Raw genomic sequence first — 24,689 nt, 5'->3', positions numbered from 1 at the left:
TCCCCAGTTTACTGAAGGTGTGTTAATGTGGGAGAGAACCCAAAACTGCAAAGGCCAGGAGAGATTAGACACGATGCCTCCTCTCTAACCACCGGGCCTGACACTCAGCCACAGAATAGTATTAGATTTATCTGGCAGATACTCTTTTTTTTTTTTTTTAAATTAAGACGGGGTTTCACCATGTTGGTCAGGCTGGTCTTGAACTCGGGACCTCAGGTGATCTGCCCACCTTGGCCTCCAAAGTGCTTGGATTACAGGCTTGAGCCACCATGCCCAGCTGGCAGATATTCTTATTTACCATGCTCTGTGGTTGAAAGCCTGTTTTCTGTTTCCTAAAGGAGTTAACAGACAGGCTTCTGAAAGTTTTCCCAATATTTTTCCAGACACACATGCAAAAATATCATTTATCCACTTGTCAGGATGTATGCAGCACCAACTGTATCTGTCACGCCATGGTAGGATTTGTGTCTCTGTTATTTACCCTGATTCTTAGTGATTGCCTGCCCCTCAGCCCTCTAGAATCTCCCTGAGTATTTCTTCTACTTAAAGAATTTAGATTGGATGTAAATAATTTCCTCATAGTAGCCGCCACAATACATCCAAGAGAGCCAAATTGAATTCCTTCTCCAAGGGCATTTTAAAAGAGGGTACATTACTTTTTCTTTGGGATGACTTAATGCTATCACTGCTTGGAAGCCAAGAAGCTGGGTGACATGGCCCTTCTAAGTCTCTGCCAGTGAGTCAGAGGCTCTCAAAATTCTGCCAGGCCAGCAGCATAAGCACATAGGCTTTTGTGGGAGGAATTGGTGGAGGAAATCAGACAGCTGAGAACTCTCATCAGACACAAAACCCACAGCACAAATACCATATGTCTTCAGGCTCCTGCCTGTCAAATTCATCTTTACCCTGCTCTGGTAAGTGAAGAAGGGCTGGCAATAATTTCTGCAGACCTAAAGACATTCTGAACCATTCTCTTAAGGCGTATCTGTTGATAATAAAAGAATAGATCATGATCACTAGGAAAGCGTAGCTGGCAGGAGGGCAGCTGACCCTGTGGCACACTGGTGGCTCTTGTAATGGCACCGTCACGAGTCTCCACCTCTGTTCTTTTGCAGACATCACTGGGCAGGGAGGGGAATCTACTTGATGCCAAGAGAACCATGTTTCTTAAAGCCAGAGGACCTGCCTTGATCTAGAAAGATAAATTCAGACAGGCCAAGCACACAGGAAGAAGACGTGGGCAACTAAAGCAGCACAAAAGAAACAGAGGTAGATACCTCCCCCACGTAGCAAGACGGGTGAGGGAGGGTGTTCTCGGCATTGGGTTCCTTTCCCAGGACCGAGACAGAGGTACAGAGATGATGAGGAGATAACTACTCCCGGCATATTAGACACAGCAGGGGAACAGGCTGCAGCCCTGAGCTCCCTGAAAGAGTTCATCCCAAGCGAACAAAACAGGCATTCTGAAAGCAGCAGGGGAAGCGTGGGGACTCGTCTTTCCCTTTCAAATGCTGCTCCACAAAGAAAGGACAATCGTGAGTTGATAAATGCAGCTAATTGTGTGACTTTGGGAAGTGTGCACATGCATCCTTTAGACTGAAGGGAAAGGAACTTTGAAGGGCTTTAGCTAAGCTTGGGGGTAACTGCCAGGCTTGTTTGTCACCTAAGCAAACAGCATAATAAATTGCTGAGTCAGCCATCAGGCTGTTGCCAACTCACCACCCCCTCCCAGGTCCCACCACCTGCACAGGGAGGTGTTTGCGTTACTGTGATTAGACACAAAGAAGATGGGAGATGCCTATACTGTGAAAGCAGCGGTCAGAACCTTTTGGCTTCTTTCCAAATGGGAGAAAGCCAAACCTGTCATTCAGGGCCCATGGCCATCTGGAAGGGGTGTGCCCAAGGCTGGGACACTTTGCTGGCCAGGGAAGGTGACAGCAGAGGAAGTGAGGGGAATGCATGTGGGGACAGTGAGCGGAAGCAGAAGACAATTCTGAGACGCTGGCTTCCCTGTGACTGCACTGTCTCACTCGATGGAACATAGGCACATGTGTGATCTGTGTGTACGGGAGGTGGGGGGCGGGGCTCTATATAGGCTCTTATGTCAGCGGGATCCGTTTGGTTAAAAAGGATCATCTCTGGGATTGGCTTTCCAGATTCTGTGGCACTGTCCTGTGACTGTGTCCTCCTTTGCTCTCTCAGTTCAGGATCTCGGGGCTGTTGCCAGCTGCAGTGAAGAAAGTCTGACCCAATGGCTAGCATGTACACTGGGGAAGAGGATGGCAAGGTCAAATGCTTTTGCCACCATCACTCAGCTGCCTACTTCTGTATATTCTCAGTGCAGGCCAAGGCAGGTTCCCTTCCAGAGACAGCCCGAAGCTTTTGAGGGAGAGAAGGGACACCAAAGAAGAAAGTATGAGAGGCAGCTCCAGGCTCTCATCCCTCACTCTTCTAAGCCCTTGTCCGCTAGCTAATGAACACTCTTAGAACGCACCCAAAAGGGCTCAGTCTCCCTTCTCTCCTCCTGCCAAGTTGTCATCCTTTTACCTAACACCAGAGGTGTTTACTCTGTGGCCCAGCTCCTTACCAACTCACCTGGTGTTTGAAACCTTTAAAACATTCTTGATCAGACTTTTTTCCCCAACATTTCTTATTCTTCATTCCAAAGGACTGCACATCAGGCTGTCTTTCCTGTTTCCGATGGGCTCCAATTCTGCATCCAGCTGAGTTCTGGAAGCATTGACAGTAAAGTATGAATGGGCCATACTCATTACATAGTGGAAAAAATTCCAAATTAGGAGACAGTCACAGACATTAGCTGGCCTGGGCCAAACTCAGTTACACACAGTTGGGAAGGAGTGTCACCAAGGAGATGACTGGCATGGTTCTACATGCTGGGACCTGGCGCACCTGTGCTCACATTCAGAGCTGGACATTGGCTTTAGAGGAGAAACGCAGACTGTGCTGTGAGCATTTGAGGGCTGCTTGGCTTGGTTTTTAAATATATTTCTATCTGTACAATTGCCTGGATTATTCTCTCCCAGGCATCATATCTTTGTCTGCTGAAGACCTGAGGGCCTAACATCTACATAGGGCATTTTTCACAGAAACTAGAGGCATTATGTTAACTCATACCAGCTCATGCAACGAGAACTAGATCTGGAACTTTAAGTTCTAATTTCCTTTCCTGAACTACCTTGGCTTCACAAAGAAATATTAATACATCAGAGAAGGCTGCCCAGGTCCTAGAGCACCTTCTCACCTTGCTAGCTGTCCATGTGTTCATATCAACACTTGAAGTTTAATTTTTTTCCCTAAATAAATAAAAGTCAACCGATCAGAACAAGGGTGAGAAATTAAATCAATAAAAGTTTTTTGAACAGAACAGATTCTTATAATTTTTTTTTTCCCGAGCTAGGGTCTCACTCTATTACCCGGGATGGAATACAGTGGCACAGTCCTAGCTCGCTGCAGCCTCAAACTCCTGGGCTCAAGCGACACTCCTCCCTCAGGCTCTCATGTAGATGGGACTATGTGTGTGCACCACCATGCCCAGCTTTTTGTAGAGACATGGTCTCACTATTTTGTCCAGGCTGGTCTCAAATACCTGGCCTCAGCCAGGAGCAGTGGCTCATGCCTGTAATCCCAGCACTTTGGGAGGCTGAGGCAGGTAGATCACCTGAGGTCAGGAGTTCAAGACCAGGCTGGCCAACATAGTGAAACACTATCTCTACTAAAAGTACAAAAATTAGCCAGGTGTGATGGCACATGCCTGTAATTCCAGGCACTCGGGAGGCTGAGGCAGGAGAATTGCTTGAACCCAGGAGGCAGAGGTTGCAGTAAGCTGAGATTGTGCCATTGCATACTCCAACCTGGGCAACAAGAGCAAGACTCCATGTCAAAAAAAAAACGGCTGAACGTGGTGGCTCATACCTGTAATCCTACCACTTTGGGAGGCTAAGGCGAGAGGATCATAATCCCACCACTTTGGGAGGCTGAGGCAGGAGGATCACTTGAGGTCAGGAGTTCGATACCAGCCTGGTCAACATGGTGAAACCCCATCTCTACTAAAAATACAAAAATTAGCCAGGTGTGGTAGTGCACACCTATAATCCCAGCTACTTGGGAGGCTGAGGCAAGAGAATCACTTGAATCCAGGAGGCAGAGGTTTCAGTGAGCCAAGATTGTGCCACTGCCCACTCCAGCTTGAGCTACAGAGACTCTGTCTCAAAGAATAAAACCTGGCCTCAAGCAGTCCTCTCACCCAGGCCCCCAAAATGCTGGGACTACAGGCATGAGCCACCACATCTGGCCAATAAGTTTGGGTTTGGGGGGTGCTAGCGGGGCCAGTGGGGTGAGTTGAGACAGAGTCTTGCTCTGTTGTCCAGGCTGCCTTGCAATAGTGTGATCATAGCTTACTGTAACCTCAAACTCTTCAGCTCAAGTGATCCACTTGCAGCCTCCCAAGTAACTGGGATACAGACACATACCACCATGCCTGGCTAATTTTTATCTTTATTTTGTAGAGACGGGTCTCACTATGTTGCCCAGGCTGGTCTCAAACCCCCAGGCTCAAGCAATCCTCCTGCCTGAGACTCCAAAGTGCTAGGATTACAGGCATGAGCCACCACACCAGGCCACTGATAATTTTTTTTTTTTTTTTTTTTGAGACAGAGTCTCGCTCTGTCACCCAGGCTGGAGTACAGTGGCACAATCTCGGCTCACTGCAACCTCCACCTCCTAGGTTCTGGTTCAAGCAGTTCTCCTACCTCAGCGTCCCAAGTGATTACAGGAATGCCACCATGCCCAGCTAATTTTTGTAGTTTCAGTAGAGACGGGGTTTTACCATGTTGGCCAGGCTGGCTTGAGCTCCTGACCTCATGATCCACCTGCCTCGGCCTCCCAAAGTGCTGGGATTACCGGCGTGAGCCACCATGCCCGGCCCTGATCTATATTTTTAAGGTCAGGTTTATTGAAGTATAATAGGTTGTAAGAGTTTTGTAATTTCCTTTTTTTTTTTTTAGTTTGTAAATGTAAAAAAATTTTAAGTGTGGTAAAATACACCTAATGTAAAATTTACCACCTTAACCATTTTTAATGTACATTTCGATAGTATTAGCTACATTCCCACTGTCGTGCAACCAGTCTCCAGAATTTTTTTTTCCATCTTGCAAAACTGAAACTCTATACAGTTGTTCAATGGGCATTAAAAAAACCTGCCCATTCTCCCTGCCCCCCTTCCCCTGGCAACCACTGTTCTACTTTCTGTGTCTATGAACTTGACTACTCCAGTACCTCATGTAAGTAGAATTGTACAGTATTTGTCTTTTGTAACTGGCTTATTTCACTTAACATAATATCCTCAAGGCGCCTGCCCGTGTCAGCATTTCCTTCCTTTTTAAAGCTGAATATAATATACCACGTTTTGCTTCTTCATTCTTCTGCTGATGGACACTTGGGCTGCTTCCACCTTTGGCTGCTGTGAATACAGCTGCTGTGAACATGGGTAAACAAATCTCTCTTCAGAACCGATTTCTGTCACTCGTGGCTTTTTAAATGTGCCGAGGAGTAAGCCTAGGAGAATTCTGTATCACATTGTTTTGCATCTCTTATCACTTGGAAAAAAATCAGGAATGCAGCACTAATTTCACCAGGTAATCTCTGTAGCGTCTTCGTGCACCCATTCTCAAAGGGCTTCTTGTGCCATTCTTCAGTGATAGGGAGTGCTTTGAGAATTGCCATTAAATAGAAAGGAACAGCAGTTCAGCTCTGTGTCAGAGACTGAGACACTCTGATCAAGGATGGAATTGGCAGTGGCACGGGGTGTTACCAAAAACTGTCATTCTAGTGTCCCCTCACATGGGACTTGAAGCCCCACATCACCTTTCCCCAGCCCGAGAAGGTACGTGGTTCGAGGAAGGAGTCCATAATGTCCAGCCACAGTCTGTTCCACTACTCTGCACCCTTCTCACTGGCAAAGATCTGTAACTAACAGCTGTGATCCTGTTTCAAAGACATAAAAGGGGCAGGGGCTGGGATGGGGCTAAAATAATTTCATGAACAAGTTGATCAAAGAAATAATCTGTGAATGAATCTTAGAGAAAGGAGAGCCAGCCCACCATGTGGACAGATAAGATTCTTCGCCTGCCAAAAACAGCCCCTCTTCCCTGCCCTACATTGTCTGCAGGAATGTAAAAGCCATATTCTAGATCATTTGGCATTCAAATAGCTAAGTAGGCTTCACTCTCAGCTCAGAGATGACTGGGGAGCCCATGTTAGCATTCTCCCCTCCTGCCAGGAGGAAAGGGAATCTAGCTCAGGGACCAAAGCAAAGCTTATTCATTTCATCTTTTAAGACCCTGAGACAGAGTTATCCGCAGCCCCCCCAGACACAGGTCCTTCTGCATTAAAGAGGCAGAGAAATCAAATGCACATCCCATAGAGGAGAAATAGCAGGGAAGGGGGCTAAGGTGACAGATTCTGAAGAGTCAAGCACACCTTTGTGCTCTGCCTTCTTAAAATTCATCCTCTCACCTGCCAGCCTTGAGAATTGCCTATTTACATAACTTGCTGCCTAAAATGGAATATTGGATAATGCTACATGGAGGCTCACTCAATTTGAGCCCATCCCCAGGATATGAGAGTGATCCAGAGCCGTCCGACAGCACGCCGTGCAGCACGCTGGCCTCCAGCCATGCCTCCGTGTGGTGTGATCCTGTCAGCACTCCGGAGTTAAGCAGATGTCAGGCCTGATCCGGGCTGGGCTGGGGACTAGCTGAGCGGCAGGGGGAGGGGGCGTGATTCAGCAGTAGCACACTGTCTTCAGGGGACAAACGGCATCTCTTCCTGAGCTTCCCAGCGGGCGACTTGTTCTGCCCAAGGTGCTGTGTCAGAGACCGTCAACCTCTAGGGCCCAGGAAAGGGGAAGCTGCAGGATCTGTAGGACAGCCCAGCATGGGAGGTAATCAGCCAGCCCTGATGCCACCCCTGGCACCGTGCCAGCCTCGCACCCCCTGTTGATCCTTTCCAGGGCACAGAGCTCTCCCATCAAAACTGGGCTCATGCTGCTTGCTTATAGGAGGGGTATAAATAAGTGATAAGGACATGTTCTGATAATGATAAGCGGGTATGGCTCCTCAGCAGACTAAATGTATCAAAGAAGGCAATTGTGTGTGTTTGTTCGTTTATTTTTCAGCGTTCCAGTTCCCGTAGTCAGTTTAGAGAAAATTCCTAACCTAGTGAAGGCAGATGGTGCCAATGTCAAAATGAACTCTACAGCCACTACTGCAGTTTCTGCCTCCTCCACCTCGTCCTCTGCTGTCTCCACCCCTCCTTTAATTAAGCCGGTCCTGATGTCCAAGTCAGTGCCACCTTCGCCAGAGAAGACCTTAAATGGCAAAGGAATTCTGCCAACCACCATAGACAAGAAACACCAAAATGGCACCAAAAACAGCAACAAGCCTTACAGGAGACTTTCAGGTATGTGTCAGTGTCATCAGGGTCTGACTCATGATTAGACTGAAAGGGAGTCGCATCCATAACCAAGGAGTGATGTGTTCTTGTCATTAAGCCGGTCTGTTTTACTTTTAAGGGGGATGTGGAGTTCACCTGCAAACAGGAACCCCACCTAAAAATGCAAGGGAAAACCAGGTCTCTTCTTCCCTGGGCAGATGAAGTCCCTGACTCAGTTCAGTGCTTAATGGGAGTGACCCTAGCAACGCAGGTGGCAGGGTGCCCTGCACCAACCCAGTCTGTAGATTCCAAGGGTCTTGTGAGCAGGTGGTTCAGTGTATCTGCATCATGCTGACAGCTTGAACTAGCACTGGCTTCCACAGACGCTTCACTGCTAAGAAGCTGGACAACACACACACACAGGCATCTCATGGTGGCTCAAGGCGTGCGACGGCAGCCCCACCAGCGCTGTGCCACACAGGGACACACAGCCTCTGTCCTTTGGTCTTGGGAGTTTCCAGGTTGATTCTGCAGTTGGGTTTACAACTGTCTATCCCCCATACTCAGGTTGGAATTCCCAAACAGGAACGCTAGGGCTGGCAGTGCCCATGGGGTGTTGGGGCGGCCTCTTTTGGGTCTGCTCCTTGGTTGTCTGAGCAGACACTTGGGGTGCCAGTAGAGGCACATGGGGCCCTTCTCTGAGATGACAGTTGCTCTGCTGGAGGCCCCTATGTGGGTAATGTTTGCTTTGGACCTGCTGTTGAACTAAACGTGGCAGTTTTTACTTTCTCTGAAAGACCAGGAGAAGCTATGATCGTCATAACTTCTTCACACATCACGGGCACTCCCTAATGGTGGCCAGAGAAAGTAAAATACAGTGACAGCCACACTATGACAGAGAAACTGTCCTCGGGTTAAGCTTGATTTTTAAGCACCCAAGGAATTGTGGGTAATTTTATTGTCTACTGTATTTGACTGTATTTCTAGTTTTTCTGTCTTTCATCTGTAACTCTCTTAAAAATTATGTCTGAAAAGTCCCTCAGTCCCAAAGCATTCAAATAAAGCAGGTATCGTACCTTGCACATCTCTGCCTGCACTGCCCACCCACTGTCAAGAGAGCAAGGTAGAGCCTGGCACTCTTCCTAAGCACTGTGGGCCTCACGGTTCAAGCTGGAGCCCCCAGCGCCTGGCTCTTCCTGAATGGAAAGCTCGGTTTCACTCCTCAGAGGTGGTGGCACCATCCCCAGAAAACCGGTAGGCGTGGGCGCAGTGGCTGGAGGCTGAGGGGTCTTCGCTGTATCAGAAGTACGGCCTTGGCTTCCAGCCTGCGACCCCACCTGAAGTTGTTTGGGGATTTTTTTTGCCACCTGTGGTTTTGGCATTTTGTGGGTTATCCTGTCTTATGGGGTCTTTGGCTTGTTTCTGCCTCACTTTCACATTTGGCAGCTGGCTCCTCCCCACAGCCAACAGCCTGCTCAGCTCCAGGTCGACATGAGGCGCTGGTGTGGGACCAGGCACAGGCCTGACTCTGACGGACCCAAGAGGAAACGCCATGCCTGGTCAAAGAGGGCTCCAAGCAGACCAACATCTCCAGGCCTAGCAGTTTTTTTTTTCCTAAGTGAAGCTTAAAAAAAAAAGAAAGAAAAATTTTTTAAAAAACAGAGAGAGAAGGCTGGGCGCGGTGGCTCACGCCTTTAATCCCAGCACTTTGGGAGGCCGAGGCAGGTGGATCACGAGGTCAAGAGATCGAGACCATCCTGGTCAACAAGGTGAAACCCCGTCTTTACTAAAAATACAAAAATTAGCTGGGCATGGTGGTGCGTGCCTGTAGTCCCAGCTACTCAGGAGGCTGAGGCAGGAGAATTGCTTGAACCCAGGAGGTGGAGGTTGCGGTGAGCCAAGATTGTGCCATTGCACTCCAGTCTGGGTAACAACAGTGAGACTCCATCTCAAAAAAAAAAAAAAAAAAAAAAAACAGAGAGAGAAAAGGCAGACCAAAAGAAAAAAAACAGAGAGGCACTTTGGTAACCAGCCAAGGAATCTGCTTGGGTGTAGAGTGGTTTTCTTGTGCATGCCATAGGCACCACTGCAACCTCCCCGTGACCCTCAAAGCTTTTGAAAATAGAATACATGTATTATGTTATAATCTGAGCTTTATTTTATGCTCAGAGTTCACTCCACCCATTTCAGACAGTTTTCCGGTTAGGTAACCTATTTTGAGTTTGCAGCCATTCCAGGGTCTTGAGGATGTACCACCAATTTCTGTATACCCCCTACCACCACCAACACTGTTACCAGATACCCCATGCGCCCAGAGGGCTGTGTCTTTCCTGTTCTGCAGGACTTACATGTTTGCTTGGTGCCTTCCAAAAATGACACAGGCCATCTGAGAGGTGAAATTTTAAAGGCCAAAGGATCTTTAAGAGATCCCCTAGTCTGGAGAGTGTAGTGAGACCCCGTATCTGCAAAAAATTAAAATTAGCCGGGCATGGTGGTGCATACCTCTTACTCAGGAGACTGAGGCAGTAGGATGGCTTGAGCCCAGGAGGTCAAGGCTTCAGTAAGCCTTGTGATCCCACCACTGGACTTCAGCCTGGGCAAGAGAGTGAGACCCTGTCTCAAAAAATAAAAATAAAAAAAAGATCACCTCAGAGGCCCTCATTTTAAAGGTGAGGACAGCATGATTGTCATCCTGGCAGGGGTGAAGGACCCAAGATGAGCATAGAAAGAACAGGCTCCTTAGATGTAACTGCCACACGAGCTGTCCACAGTCAACTGGAAAGGCAGGAGCTGGGGAAACCTGGCCTCTCCACACAGACATCCTTCATCTCACAGGGGCAGCCTGCCGTGTTTTATTCCCACATGAAGCATCAGGCCCAGGACAGTGGGGGTGGGGAGCAGCTGTGAGATGAGCAGACCCTGCCCTCTCTGCACATTCAAATTCAGCCTCCTCCCCTGCCCCTGCCTGTAACACTGCCAGAGTCCCCCTCCATCAGGTAAATGGTGTTTGTGGTCAGTGAGGTTATGTGTAAAGCCTGCGCTGAGGGCTTTGTCTAGTGTGAGAGAGCCAGGTCATTCTGACATGTCAAGGAGTAATCTCCCACTTAAATGGCTAAAACTAGCAAGAAGGCAGGAGCTGGAGGCAGGGTTTCTGCACTCTTGGAGCAGCCCATGAAAGGGGCCGTTGGGTCTCAGGTGGCTCTCCCTGGTCTGCCGCCAGCTATGCCCAAATGCAAAGGACCTGTGCACCCATTGCAAGTGAAATAAAGCGTTAAGAGTGGCACAGCTCCTCTCCTTCCCTTCGGTGCCTGCTCCCGCCCTCTTCCCCAAGCCTTGTGCTATGTTCGGCCATCCTGCCGAAGCTAGACTTGGGAACTCTGGGTTCAGAGGGGAGCACCATTTCCCCACCAAGTGGTTCTGGAAGCATTTTAGCAGCCGGTTGAGAAAACAAAAAACAGATTGCCTGACAATGTCTCACTTGTTGGTGCAAATGTGCATTTTTTAAAAAATGTAGTCTTAATGCCAAATCCTATTTAGTCTCCTTTTTTCTTATATTTTTTGTTTGTTTCTTAAACCAGAGAGAGAATTTGACCCAAATAAACACTGTGGAGTGTTGGATCCCGAGACAAAGAAACCTTGCACAAGATCCCTCACCTGCAAGGTATTTCTCTTTCCATAAAAAATACTTCCTGCTCTCGCTGGGGCCTTTGTCGAAATGTTTGCATGCCACTCTCTGCACACGGCAGGGTGTGGAACCTCGACATAACCCCCAGCTGTTCTTTGTAAGGGAAATGCTTTCTTCTCGTCCATGATAGCAGAGTGCCTGCCTCAAGCTGGCTGGCTTTTTAAGAAGGAAAAAAAAAAAAACTAGGCTTCCCCTGTTACTTGTGAGGCCAGACAGTAAATTGTATTTATAGGCACTCACAGGCGGTTCTAAAGCCTGCTACGTTTTAATGTATGCAGGAGCAGCGGCAGCGGCGGCGGCGGCGGCAGCGCCCTGAAAGGCAGCCCTGGAGGGGAGGATGATATGCCGCGCCCCTGATCCAGCCACACCGGGGTGGCCTGGGGAACAGCTGACCCAAGGTGGCCGCCATTGGGTAGCCCAAAGCCCTGTATTTCATACTGAACTGCTAGTGCTTCTTGGGATCAAGGCGATGGCCCTCTCTGCTTGGTGGCTCTGTTTGTCTGGGCCGAATCGAGCCTCCCACCTGCACCTGGATTAACTCTAGCATTCCCTCGCAGTTGCCTTTCATCAGAGAGGTTTTCATGGGTTCTGCGCTGAAGTTCATCATCCTATGCCATTTTTTGGAGGAAGCTTTGACTTCTTAACACCAGGAGTGTAGGGCATGTTTGCGTTCGTGTGGTCTCTGCCTCTTCCTAGCCACAGAACAGGAGCTGTTGCCTTGAAGTTGACTTTTCAAGCACCTCTAAATTTCCATGAATTGCTATTTCTGAAATGGAGGGCCTGGGGAAGCAGGTTTATGTGCTGATCAAAGAGGCTGTGCTTTTCATTTCTCTTCTCCTTAGACACATTCACTAAGCCATCGGAGGGCAGTCCCGGGCCGGAAAAAGCAATTTGACCTCCTCCTGGCAGAACACAAAGCCAAGTCCCGGGAAAAAGAAGTTAAAGATAAAGAGCATCTCCTGATTTCCACGAGGGAAATACTTCCAAACCAATCCGGGCCGGCACAGGATTCTCTGCCAGGGTCTTCAGGGAGCTCTGGGCCAGAACCGAAAGTTGCATCCCCTGCAAAATCCAGGCCACCTAACTCTGTACTTCCTAGGTAAGTACCACCTTGACAATAGAAGCCCTGAGTGCTTGGTCAAGTGACTGTAGCTTGCTGGGTCTGTGGCGTGTGGTCTGATCATGTGTTAAATGGAAGTCATAATAGTACTACTTCCTAAGGCAGGAGTAAAGTTTCAATGAGATAATGTACATAAGAGGCCAGCCCGGTGCCTGCCACATACTGTTCAACAGATTTTACCGCTGTCATCATTATCATCATCACTGTCATCATCGTCAGCAGCAGCAGACTTCATAGCAGACCACCAGACCTTCTATCAGACAGCATGTGTTTTTACAGAGCAAGAGTAAGCTGGAAACAGATAACCAGGAACTGTGACACATCAGCCACCAGGTGACTTCCTGGTTGCCTAGGTTTTGATATTAGTTGACAATTCCTGGAGCGGAGTAGGGAAACCCGGGTGGACAGGTTATTAACACCTCTTAGGTGCTCACTGCACCATGCTAGTTCATTTCCCATGGCATTTTTTTCCACGCCCTTCTATCATCAGGATGAAAGGGGAAATTGGCATAGCAGAGGTTGTTTGTCCTTCCATGTGTCTCCACACCAGGAAAGCTACTCTTCTGGGCCACCTGTTTGCGGTTCTATTTGGTTGTCCTGGACAGAAAGGAAAAAATAGAAAACAGAATTAAAACTCATTTGGATTAAAAGTAATTTAACATGCATGTCTGTTTTTGATGGGCAGCAGCTAAGTTTCCAAATAATGGGACAGGGAACCATTTATTCAAAAATATTTATTGAGTGCTCACTCCATAAGCAAGATTCCATGTTAGGTGCTCTCAGGCAGGGGTGCAGAGATTAATGAAGCTAGACCCCGCTTTTCAGAAATTTAGAGTTTAAAAAATGAGATAAAAATCAAGTAGCCATAATTTTTATGAAAAGGAAACATTAATAATACTCCATGAGAAGTGCAGATAACGGTATTATCTGATGTCTTTTATGTATACAGTGTGAATCTCAATGGGGAGCAAATAAGCTTTAAGAGGACGTAGTCATAAAAGAAGGGGAGGGAGTTGATTTTTAAAGCAAAATCGAATACTTGATAGCAGTTGCTTCTGATCTGCCAGGCTCTCACCCTGACACCTTACATGTTGGTGCAAGCCTGACCCAGTTTGCCAGCCAAAGTCCCTCTGTCATTATGGCTGAGCTCAGCCTCGGGCATTCAGGAGGATGTGGTCAGATGGAATTGCCATTGCCAGCACTTCCATCATGCTCACCATCATGCCGTCACTGTCGCCATTGACGTGCTACTTTCCTGGCCACCCCTCACTTTGCAACGTCATTTTATAATGACTTCTCACTGTGATGTTGGGTGTTGGTTAAGGATATTACCCTTGTTTTAGAGTTGGGGCAACAATTCCATTCCAAACTTCTGGAAGGGACTTCAATTCTGTATACAGCGGCTTTTAAACGTCTTTGTAGCTGTCGAACATTTCCATTCCAGCACAACCTTACATGGGTGCCCGACAGGAAAGCAGACTTGCCTCCACCTGGACCCTGGCTCAGCTCACACATGGACCCAGAGCCATCGTCCCCCACACCCTCTCAGGGATCTCCTTGGGTTCCCCAAGAACTCCGGGGAATCCAGATTGAACGCCTTCTTTGATTATACAAATCTCCTTCCATTTTTGGCTGATGGAGGCACTTCTCACCCAAGCAGTGGTACCTGGCTTTACAGAGAAACAAGGGAGCAGCTGTTAAACAATAAAACAGACAGTGGAGCCTGAAGGATCTGCTCCGACTGTTCCTTTTTGGTTTAATTTTCAGAGGAATGTTCATCTATAGAGAAATGCCAGCTGTTTGTGTTCTCTTAGGAAAGCTGATAAAGGAGGGGTGAGGTTAATCAGCAAAAAGAATGTCTCTGGAAAGGAAGTGGGGGGGCAAAGGAACACATTAAAAATGTTGATACCAGAATCTTTTTTTTTTTTTTGAGACAGAGGTTCTCTCTGTCACCTAGGCTGGAGTGCAATGGTGCAAACCCGGTTCACTGTAACGTCCGTCTCCCGGGTTCCAGCAATTCTCCAGCCTCAGCCTCCCAAGTAGCTGGGATTACAGGCGTGTGCCACCATGCCCAACTAACTTTTGTCTTTTTAGTAGAGATGGGGTTTCACCATGTTGGCCAAGCTGGTCTCGAACTCCTAAACTCAGGTGATTCGTCCACCTCAGCCTCCCGAAGTGCAGAGATTACAGGCATGAGCCACTGCACGCGGCCCACAGAATCATCTTTGAGAATGCTTTTCAAGGTTGAGATAGGCACCAGAAAATTCAGGGGTGAACTTTTTTCCAAAGTTAATCAGGAAAATGTCCTACCCTTATCTTAGGTTAGGACAAGGTCACTGCAATTAAAGATTGAACAGGCCTGATCAGAGTTGAATATTGTAATGACACAAAACTTACAAAAACATTTCTTTACTCATACTCATTGATGTATATATAATAGATGTTTAATCTACACAGATTATCTGTTCTTAGCAAAAAAAAAACTATCACACATGAATGGAATTTATTGTCATTCCCTCCCACTTGTGAGTTCCCTTTGTAGGAAATGCTAACGTGTGCAAATTTGTTTCTTATGTATCTTTTTGTTAACCTTGAAAATATTTTAGTTCTCATATTCTTAAATTGCAACCCATTCTTGTCAGGAATTGCTAAAAAAGGAACTTGAATCTAGAATTAGAAAAGTTAAAGTTAGATAGCAAGGGTTGGAATGGGATTTGAAGGGGAAATCTCAACTCCGTGCCTACTAACTAGGCAAGCTTGGTCATGGTTTTTAGCCTGTCTAGCCTCAGATTGCTCATCTGTACAGTGGAGCTAATCAGAGTCAAGTGAGAAAGTACCAAGCACATAAGAAGCACTCCATCAATGGTAGCTGTTAGTGAGTGGGAGGGGTACTCCATGGAAGGAGGAAAGGGAATGCAGGCCTCGACACTGCCTGATTTCCATTTGCCTGCCCTCCGTGCCTCTGCCCTCAGCCCAAGGACCCTGGAATAACACACTCATATGTTCTGTTTCTTTGCCTCCAACTCTAAAGGAACACATTGCTTGCTTCAAAAAGCCTGAGGGCTATGGATGACTAGCCCAGCCAAACCCACCAGGACTGTTGGAGAGGGTGAAGAGGGCCAGGGTCAACCTGGGCTCTGACAAGCCAGGCTGAGAGCCCTCAGGAAGCCAGTGCCACAAAATATGGGCACAGTCCCCTCTGCCTCGTAGATGCTTGCACATGCAGTCTGAAGTATAAAAGGGCAAACTCTAGTTAATCTTAAACTGATAAGGACAGTGTGGAGAGAAGCAGAAGGTCCTAGATTCCTGACAAAGGGCAGGGATGAGTCTGGAGTAAAAGCAACTTCCATTCCATTCTGTATCTCATTAGGATAGTGATATTGCCACATGCAAGCCAATCCTCTTTTTTTTTTTTTTTTGGTAGAAACAGAGTCTCATTATGTTGCCCAGGCTGGTCTTAAAGACCTGGGCTCAAGCAATCCTCTTGCCTTGGCCTCTCCAAGTGCTGGGATTACAGGCATGAGCTGCCACGCCCGGCCTTGTTCTCTCCCTGACTTCTTATATATTTGTCCCTGCACTGTTTCTACATCTGCTTCTCAGTCTGGGAGGTTTGAGGTCATGCAGACGGGCACAAAACCCCTCCATTTCTTCTTAGCTTTAGAAAAATTCCCTCATCTGAGGCCAGGCGTGGTGGCTCATGCATGTAATCCCAATGCCTGGGAAGGCAGAAGTGGGAGAATAGCTTGAGCCAGGAATTCGAGAGCAGCCTTGGCAACATAGCAAGACCCCATTCTCCACCAAAAGGGGAAAAAAATTCTCATCTAAGAAAGGTAGATCCTAGTTTACTCACCTAAGGTGGTTGGAATAAGAAGTGTAGATTACATGCCTGGCACATAGTAAGGCCTGAATAAAGATCAAATAGTTAGGACTGAATTCAGCTCAATTACCTTCTGCTCTCTTCTCCAGCACTCTCAGACAAAAGTCTGATGCTCTGCTTTCTCAAAGTGGTGGGGTAGGACTTTCTCTGCATTTCCCTGAGTTGAACTGGACAAGACCCATCATTCCTATACTTTGGCTTTAGACCAGACTGGCGGGCAGAGCGGGGAAGGGTGATGTAATGTGGAGGGGGAAAGAGTGAATGGCCACTAAACAAACTTGAGTGACTGTGGCAACACCTTTCCATGACTCATCGCCCAATTCACCATCACTTCTCACCCAAGCCTTGCTTTTTCTGAGCCAAGCTGGTTTCAGAGAACTCCTTCCCGCCAGGTGTCACCCGGGAGTGCAGCAACCAGAGCTAAAAGGTCCTGAAAGCATCCACCACTCCATCATCTCCAAGAGGCTGCGTGCACCCTGAGGGAAGTGAACCCAAAAAGGAAATGATGAGGAGCTCCCTCCTCCCGGTGTGTGCACACGCAAGCACACCGTCATGCATCCTTGTTTCTCCCTTTGCCCCCACAGCCACTTCTGGGCCAGAGCACAGCTTCCACGCTCAGCTTACTCCCCACGAATCTCTTCCACTCATCTCGTCCTCTCTTTTATCTGGCAACCAGAACTTATGGAGTGTTGCAGCTAGTTTTCTTCTTAATTACACTGCTTTTTTTGCTGTTAGTGTTTTGAGACAGAGTCTCGCTCTGTCACCCAGGCTGCAGAGCAATGGTGTGATCTCAGCTCATGGCAACCTCTACCCACTGGGTTCAAGCTATTCTCCTGCCTGAGCCTCTCAAGTAGCTGGGATTACAGGCGTCCGCCACCATGGCTGGCTAATTTTTGTATTTTTAGTAGAGATGGGGTTTCACCATGTTGGCCAGGCTGGTCTCAAACTCCTGACCTCAGCCTCCTTCACCCACCTCAGCCTCCCAAAGTGCTGGGATTATAGGCGTGAGCCACCCCACCCAGCCTGCATTTTTTAAAATTAGAGTAAGATAGGCACATAGTTCAAAAATTAAATCGTGCTTTAAGAATTAGAATGAAGACAGTTTCTGCCATCCTGGAGCATGTCTTTGCCCTTTCTGTGTGGAAGCGGAGTGACTGCTGTTTCCTGGATCCGAGTGACTGCCTCCTTCTTGGTTTGCCCCTTTATTTTGATGGAGTACCTCCTCCATTAGCTTTCTGTGATAAGATGTGTGGGAGGTCAATATTTAGAATCCTTGCACACTTGAAAATAAACTTTTATTCTACTCTCACACTTAAACTGATAATCTATTTGAGTATATAACTGGATTGAAAATCACTTTCCTACATAATTTTAAAGACATTTTTTCATTGACTTGTAGCATTGAAAATTTTATAAAGAAGTTTAATATTCTGATTATCATTTCTTTGCACACGTCAGGTTTTTTCCTCTGAAGACTCGGAGCTCTGAAAGTTCACGGTGATCACTCTTTTTTTTTTTTTTAAAGACAAGCTTACACTCTGTGACGCAGGCTGGAGTGCACAATGTACAATCATAGCTTATCCCAGCTTCAAACTCCTGGGTTCAAATGATCCTCCTGCCTCAGTCTCCCAAGTACCTGGGACTACGGGTGCAAGCCACTGCCCCTGGCTAATTATTTTATTTTTTATAGAGACAGGGTTTTGTTGTGTTGCCCAGGCTGGTCTTAAACTCCTGGGCTCAAGCCATCTACCTGCCTCAGCCTCCCAAAGTGCTGGGATTACAGATGTGAGCCACCACACCTGGCTAATCACTCTTGATGTACCTCATTTTCATTCATTGTACTGGATACTCAGTAGGTCATTCAATCTGGAGATACTTATCCTCTTCTGGGATATTTTCCTGTGTTACATCTTGGATAATTTTCTTCTCACTATTGTCTTTATTCTTTCTTTCTTGACTTCCTATTATTTGGATGTTGGACCTTTAGCTCTCTTACTTCTTTTTGTCTCTGAATCTCCTTGGTCTACTTTCTGAAATATTTTCTTTGACTTTATCTTCAAAAATGATATATTAATCATTTATGATGCTTTCCTATTTTTTAGGATCTGGTTCTCTTTATCTGGTTGTTTCTTATACTATTCCACAAGATACTATCACTTTTCAGAGGTAATAACATCCTAGTATCTTTGAAGATAGGTTTTTTAGGGTTTCCGCTTTCTATCATTGCCTTAGTTTTTTCCGGGTTCGTTTCTATTCTGTATTCATGTCTTTGATGTTTGGTTGGGCAGTATCACAGTAGAGATGCTCCAGCAGTGTTGAGTGACCTCTAACCGTGCACGTTAGAAGAGAGGCTCTTCCAGCCTAATTGGGAGACTGTGTGTGAGGTTGTCACCCAAAATTTGTCTGATCACCACTCAGCCTTTGGTTTGAGGATTCCCAAAGGCAAGATCTGGAAGCCTTCTCTGGGGCCAGTTTCTCAAAGAGAGAGGCCTGCCTGGTGATGTGCCTGGCAACAGGCATTCTGGAAGAATGCCTAGAATGACTAGAAATGGCCCCCAGTTCCACTGTGTCCAGCCCTGTGCCTCACTCCTACTCTGCACTGAGCCTGATGGCCTCATGTCTAGAATCTCTCCAGTTCAATTTATCTAGCAAGCAAAGCTTTGCTCTCTTGTTAGAAAGTTTATTGTGAGTGGCCGAGTGTGGTGGCTCATGTCTGTAATCCTAGCACTTTGAGAGGCTGAGATGGGCCCATGACTTGAGGCCAGGAGTTCGAGACCAGCCTGGCCAACATGGTGAAACCCTGCCCCTACTAAAATACAAAAATTAGCTGGGTGTGGTGGCACGCATCTGTGATCCCAGCTACTCAGTAGGCTGAGACAGGAGACTTTCTTTTTTTTTTTTTTTTTTTGAGACAGAGTTTCGCTCTTGTTACCCAGGCTGGAGTGCAATGGCACGATCTCGGCTCACCACAACCTCCACCTCCTGGGTTCAGGCAATTCTCCTGTCTCAGCCTCCTGAGTAGCTGGGATTACAGGCACACGCCACCATGCCCAGCTAATTTTTTATATTTTTAGTAGAGACGGGGTTTCACCATGTTGACCAGTATGGTCTCAATATCTTGACCTCGTGATCCACCCGCCTCGGCCTCCCAAAGTGCTGGGATTACAGGCTTGAGCCACCGCGCCCGGCAACAGGAGACTTTCTTGAACCCTGGAGGTGGAAGTTGCAGTGAGCCGTGATGGCACCACTGTGACCGAGCAAGACTCCAGAAAGTTTACTGGGGTACGAAAGAGGGTGTCCTGGCAGAAATGGTGATAACTCATCATCTGGCTGTGTGAGGTGGTAGAAATGACCTTTAGGTCCAATTGCCTTATATTAAAACACTTGAGCTGTGTTTAGTCCTCACCTTACCTATGACTTTTGTAGCTCTAGAGATGTCCTGGAGGTTCTTTAGTAGGTCAGTCGCTTTCCCATCAGTTAATACTTCTCCAGCCACATCCTGTTTTCATAAAATATTAAAACCTCATATGCTTGTATTAGATTGGATGCTTCAGGTGCAAGTAGCAGAAAACATAGACTACCATACACTTGAATAATCAGGAAAGCTACCACATGCAACATGAGCTCCAGAGGTGAAGGAGCACCAGTCCCCAGTGATCAGAAATTGACTTGCTTTCACAGCCCTTCTTTTAGTCCACCCTCTTCAGTCCTTTGGCTTCATCCTCAAAGTCCTGTAGCAAAACGACTATAGCAATTCCAGGCACATGCAGATGTAACAACATCCAGATGAAGCTGAGGACCACCTTTTCTGTGTGTCTCTATTTTTTTTCTTAATAAACTTTATGTTTTAGAGGAGTTTTAGTTTCCCAGCAAAACTGAGCAGAAAGTACACATTTCCCATATACCTCCTGCCCCACACATGCATAGCCTCTGCCACCATCAACGTCCCCCACCAGAGCCTTGTCTCTTTTTTGTTTTTTTGAGACAGGGTCTCTGTCCCCCAGTCTGGAGTGCAGTGGCATGATCTCAGTGCAATCTCTGCCTCCCAGGCTCAAGCAATCCTCCCATCTCAGCCTCCCGAGTAGCTGGGACTACAGGTGCATGCCACCATGTCTGACTAAACTTTGTGTTTTTTATGGAGACGGGGCTTCACCATGTTGCCTAGGCTGGATGCCTCTTTTTTAAAGTGAGAGAAAGCATTCCAAAAGCCCTCTACCCCAAAAAATAATTTTAAAAAAATTTTCTCATGTCCTTTTCTAAACCAATCATTAGCAAGCAAGATGAAAGAGAGTCCTATTATTGGTTTAGGAGTTCAGTGGATGTTAGGAAGTCATCACCATAACTATCACCATATTTCTGCTGATCTCTTTGTTCTTTAAAGCTAATGCCTTTTTTTATCTCTTTACTGTTATTTTAGTAAGATTTTAGAAGAGAGAAGAGATAAATGTGTGAGATCCATCTGCCCTGTTTAACAGGAAGTTCTTCACATTCCTTGTGCATGGCAGCGTGATAGCATTTCATCCTGGTGTGGTGGCTCACGCCTGTAATCCTAGCACTTTGGGAGGCTGAGGTGCGTGGATCACTTGAGGTCAGGAGTTCGAGACTAGCCTAGCCAACATGGTGAAATACCATCTCTACTAAAAATACAAAAATTAGCCAAGTATGGTGGTACATGCCTGTAATCCCTGCTACTTGGGAGGCTGAGACAGGAGAATCACTTGGACCCAGGAGGCAGAACTTGCGGTGAGCCAAGATTGTACCTGGGTAAAGGAGTGAGACTCTGTCCAAAAAAAAAAAAAAAAAAAATTAGCCGGATATGGTCACACATGCCTATAATCCCAGCTACTCAGGAGAGGCATGAGAATCGCTTGAACCTGGGAGGCGTAGGCTCAGTGAGCCGAGATCACACCATCATACTCCAACCTGGTGAAGGAATGAGACTCTGTCAAAAAAAAAAAACAATAATAAGGCTGGGTGCGGTGGCTCACACCTGTAATCCCAGCACGTTGGGAGTCTGAGGCAGGCAGATCACTTGAGGTCAGGAATTTGAGACTAGCCTGTTTAACATGGCAAAACCCCATCTCTACTAAAAATACAAAAAAATTAGCCAGGCATGGTGGCCTGAGCCTGTAATCCCAGCTACCCAGGAGGCTAAGGCAGGAGAATCACTATTTTAAAATTAGCCAGATGTTGTGCCACATGCTTGTAGGCCCAGGAAAATTGCTTGAACCCAGGAGGCAGAGGTTGCAGTGAGCTGAGATCACACCACTGCATGCCAGCCAAGACGATAGAGGGAGACTCCGTCGCAAAAATAAATAAATAAATAACAATAATAATAATACTTCTTTTTATATATGTGTGTATATATACATATATAAATATCTCTTTATATAATAATCTATATATGTGTATATATGTATGTATATGTGTATATATGTGCATATATACATATATATAAAAAGAGATATTATTTAACAGTAAAAAAGAAATTCTGCCATTTCCAACAACATGGATGAACTTGAGGGCATTAGGCTAAATGAAATAAATTAGACAGACCCCAGCACTTTGGGAGGCCGAGGCGGGTGCATCACGAGGTCAAGAGATCAAGACCATCCTGGTCAAGATTGTGAAACCCTGTCTCTACTAAAAATGCAAAAAATTAGCTGAGCACAGTGGCACATGCCTGTAATCCCAGCTACTCAGGAGGCCGAGGCTGAAGAATTGCCTGAACCCAGGAGGTGGAGGTTGTGGTAAGCCGAGATCGCGCCATTGCACTCCAGCCTGGGTAACAAGAGCGAAACTCTGTCTCAAAAAAAAAAAAAAAAAAAAAAGAAAGAAATTAGACAGAGAATGACAACTACTGTATGATTTTACTTATAGGTGGAATCTAAAAAAGCCAAATTCACCGAAAGGGAGAATAGAATGCCGCTTGTTTGGGGCTAAGGGTTGGGAGCAATGGGAGATATTAGATAACTTTCAGTTACAAGATGCATACACTCTGGGGATCTAATCTCTAGCATGGTGACTCTAGTTAATAATACTATATTGTGTACTTGAAATTTGCTAAGTAAGTAAGTAGATCTTAAGCGTATTTCACTGGGCTCAGTGGCTCATGCCTGTAGTCCCAGCTACTTGGGAGGCTGAGGTTGGAAAATCCCGTGAGCACAGAAGTTCCCGTGAGTACAGTGCGTGATTGCTCCACTGCACTCCAACTTGGGAGACAGAGAGACACCGTGTCTCTAAAACATAAAAAAAGTGTTCTCACCATGGAAAAACAAAAAAACGGTAACTGTGAGGTGACGTATGTTAGCTAACTTGATTATGGTAATCATTTTACAATGTATACATACATCAAATCACATCGTATACCTAAAATATATACAATTTTATTTATGTATCATAAGATGTTATACCTCAAAAAACTGAAGAAAAATAAAATGCCAAAAAATAGGAAGTTCTTCAGTAACTTTCTTATATATACCTATAGTACCAACCCTATTTTCTTCTTGTTTTTGTTTTTTCTACTTTTCATTATAAAATTTTTCCCATGTATAGAAGAGAGACTAGTATAAAACCCACATGTCTAGTTTTAACAGATACTATATTAATATTTTGCGATTAAATTTGCTTCATCTACATTTTTTGATGTTGTATTTTGCCATAAATTGTAAGTACCATGGCATTTCACCTCAAAAGCCTTCCAAAGGCATCTTTAAAAAGTAAAGACAGGGTATGGTGGCTCACACCTGTAATCCCACCACTTTGGAAGGCCGAGTCAGGTGAATCACCTTAGGTCAGGAGTTCGAGACCAGCCTGGCCAACATGGTGAAACCACATCTCTACTAAAAATACAAAAATTAACCAGGCATGGTAACACACACCTATAGTTCCAGCTACTCAGGAGACTGAGACAGGAGAATCGCTCGAACTCAGGAGGTGGAGATTGCAGTGAGCCAAGATCATGCCACTGCACTCTAGCCTGGACGACAGAGCAAGAGTCTGTCTCAAAAAAAGATAAATAAATAAGTAAAGGTAAAGACAGGCCTAGAACAGTGGCTCACACCTGCAATCCCAGCACTTTGAGATGCTGAGACAGGACGATCATTTGAGGCCAGGAGTTTGAGACCAGTCTGAGCAACGTAAGCAAGACCCTGTCTCTATAAAATACTTTAAAATTAGCCTGATGTTGTGCCACATGTTTATAGCCCCTGCTACTCACAAGGCTGAGGTGGGTGGATCTCCTGAGCCCTGAAGTTTGTAGCTGCATTGAGCCATGATCATGCCATTACACTCTAGCCTGGGTGACAGAGCGAGATCTTGTCTCTAAACAGTAAAAATTAGTACATGAAAAGAAGGAATTCCCTACATAGCCATGATGCTATTATCACAATAAAATCTAGTTCCGTTTTACCTATCTCATGCAGGACAAGGAGGTCCTATCATGATGGAGAGGGCTTCACAGAGAGAGAGCCTGTCAGAAAGTTTGGAAACAAATGTTCATCAATAGACGATTCATTAAGTAAATTATGACATATTCATACTATGGATTACTGGGAATACTAAACGTGATGTAGTTCTATACATGGAAACACTTCTACAACATCACTAGGTTTTTAAAAAAGCATATCTCAAAATAGTATGTACTGTTCACATTTCGTGTTCAGTGTGATCGTGTGATCCAGTTCTTGCTTTCAACTGAATTTGATGTGTGTGCACAGTAACAAAGTCTGGAAGGATGGAAATCAAAATGCTAATAACACTTGATCTTGGGTGGCAGAGTTATGGATACTGGTTGGTTGGTTGGTTTGTTTGTTTGTTTTTATGTTTCAGCCTCATCTAAATGCTTTTATTATTTGGGTCTTCATCAGTAAGCAGACAATAGCATTGTTGCCCCTCCTGATACAGAAGAGCAGGTATTGAGGAATGCCTGGGGAGATGTGTTCTTTGGCCTGTGGACACGCAGAATGAATGGCATCTTTGCTTTTATAGAACAGGAAGGTGATAGTCCAAAATAAATTGTCATCCCAACAGAATTCTTGTCATGACACTGAAAAACTACATATGGCCTTGTTTTCTTTTCCTAGTAAAATACACGTAACTCAAAATCTACCATTTTTAAGTGTCTAGTTTAGTGGCATTAAGCACATTCACAGTGGTGTGTACTCATACTGTCATCCATCTCCAGAACTTTCTCTTCATCTCCAGTTGAAGCTGTATACCCATTAAACACCCCTTCCCTATTCCCCCTCCTTCCAACTCCTGATAACTCTTTTCTACTTTCTGTCTCAGTATCTCATATAAGTGGAACCACCCAATATTTGTCCTTCGTGTCTGGCTTATTTTATTTAGTGTGATGCTTTCAAGTGTCATTCATATCATAGCAGAATTTCATTTCTTGTTAAGGCTTGCATAATATTCCATTGGATGGATATACCATATTTTGTTTATCCTGTCATCAGCTCATGGACACCTGGGTTGTTTTCACCTTTGTGGGTTTGTTTTTAAGTGGTATACTGGTTTAAGTTCAAGTATTTGAGACCTGAAAAGATTTTGAA

The 24,689-nt window shown here is 45.8% G+C and overlaps 1 protein-coding gene across 20 annotated transcripts in view; it reads left to right on the top strand.

Moving 5' to 3' along the window:
- ATXN7L1 (ataxin 7 like 1) overlaps positions 1-24,689 on the top strand; it is a 271,983-nt gene that overhangs the window by 225,655 nt on the left and 21,639 nt on the right. For all 20 annotated transcript variants that reach the window (XR_004728046.3, XM_078343118.1, XM_035254059.2 and 17 more), the window contains 3 exons: positions 7,196-7,479; positions 11,031-11,113; positions 11,980-12,236. Coding sequence is in view for 19 of the 20 variants with exons in the window: in XM_078343118.1 (XP_078199244.1) it covers positions 7,196-7,479; positions 11,031-11,113; positions 11,980-12,236 (624 nt within the window). In the remaining variant the exon portion in view is untranslated. The remainder of the gene's footprint in view (positions 1-7,195; positions 7,480-11,030; positions 11,114-11,979; positions 12,237-24,689) is intronic.

The sequence above is a fragment of the Callithrix jacchus genome, chromosome 11, assembly GCF_049354715.1.
Source record: "Callithrix jacchus isolate 240 chromosome 11, calJac240_pri, whole genome shotgun sequence".
Taxonomy (NCBI): Eukaryota; Metazoa; Chordata; class Mammalia; order Primates; family Cebidae; genus Callithrix; species Callithrix jacchus.
The sequence above is the reverse complement of the archived record's forward strand: the minus strand, read 5'-3'. Positions and strand labels throughout refer to the sequence as shown.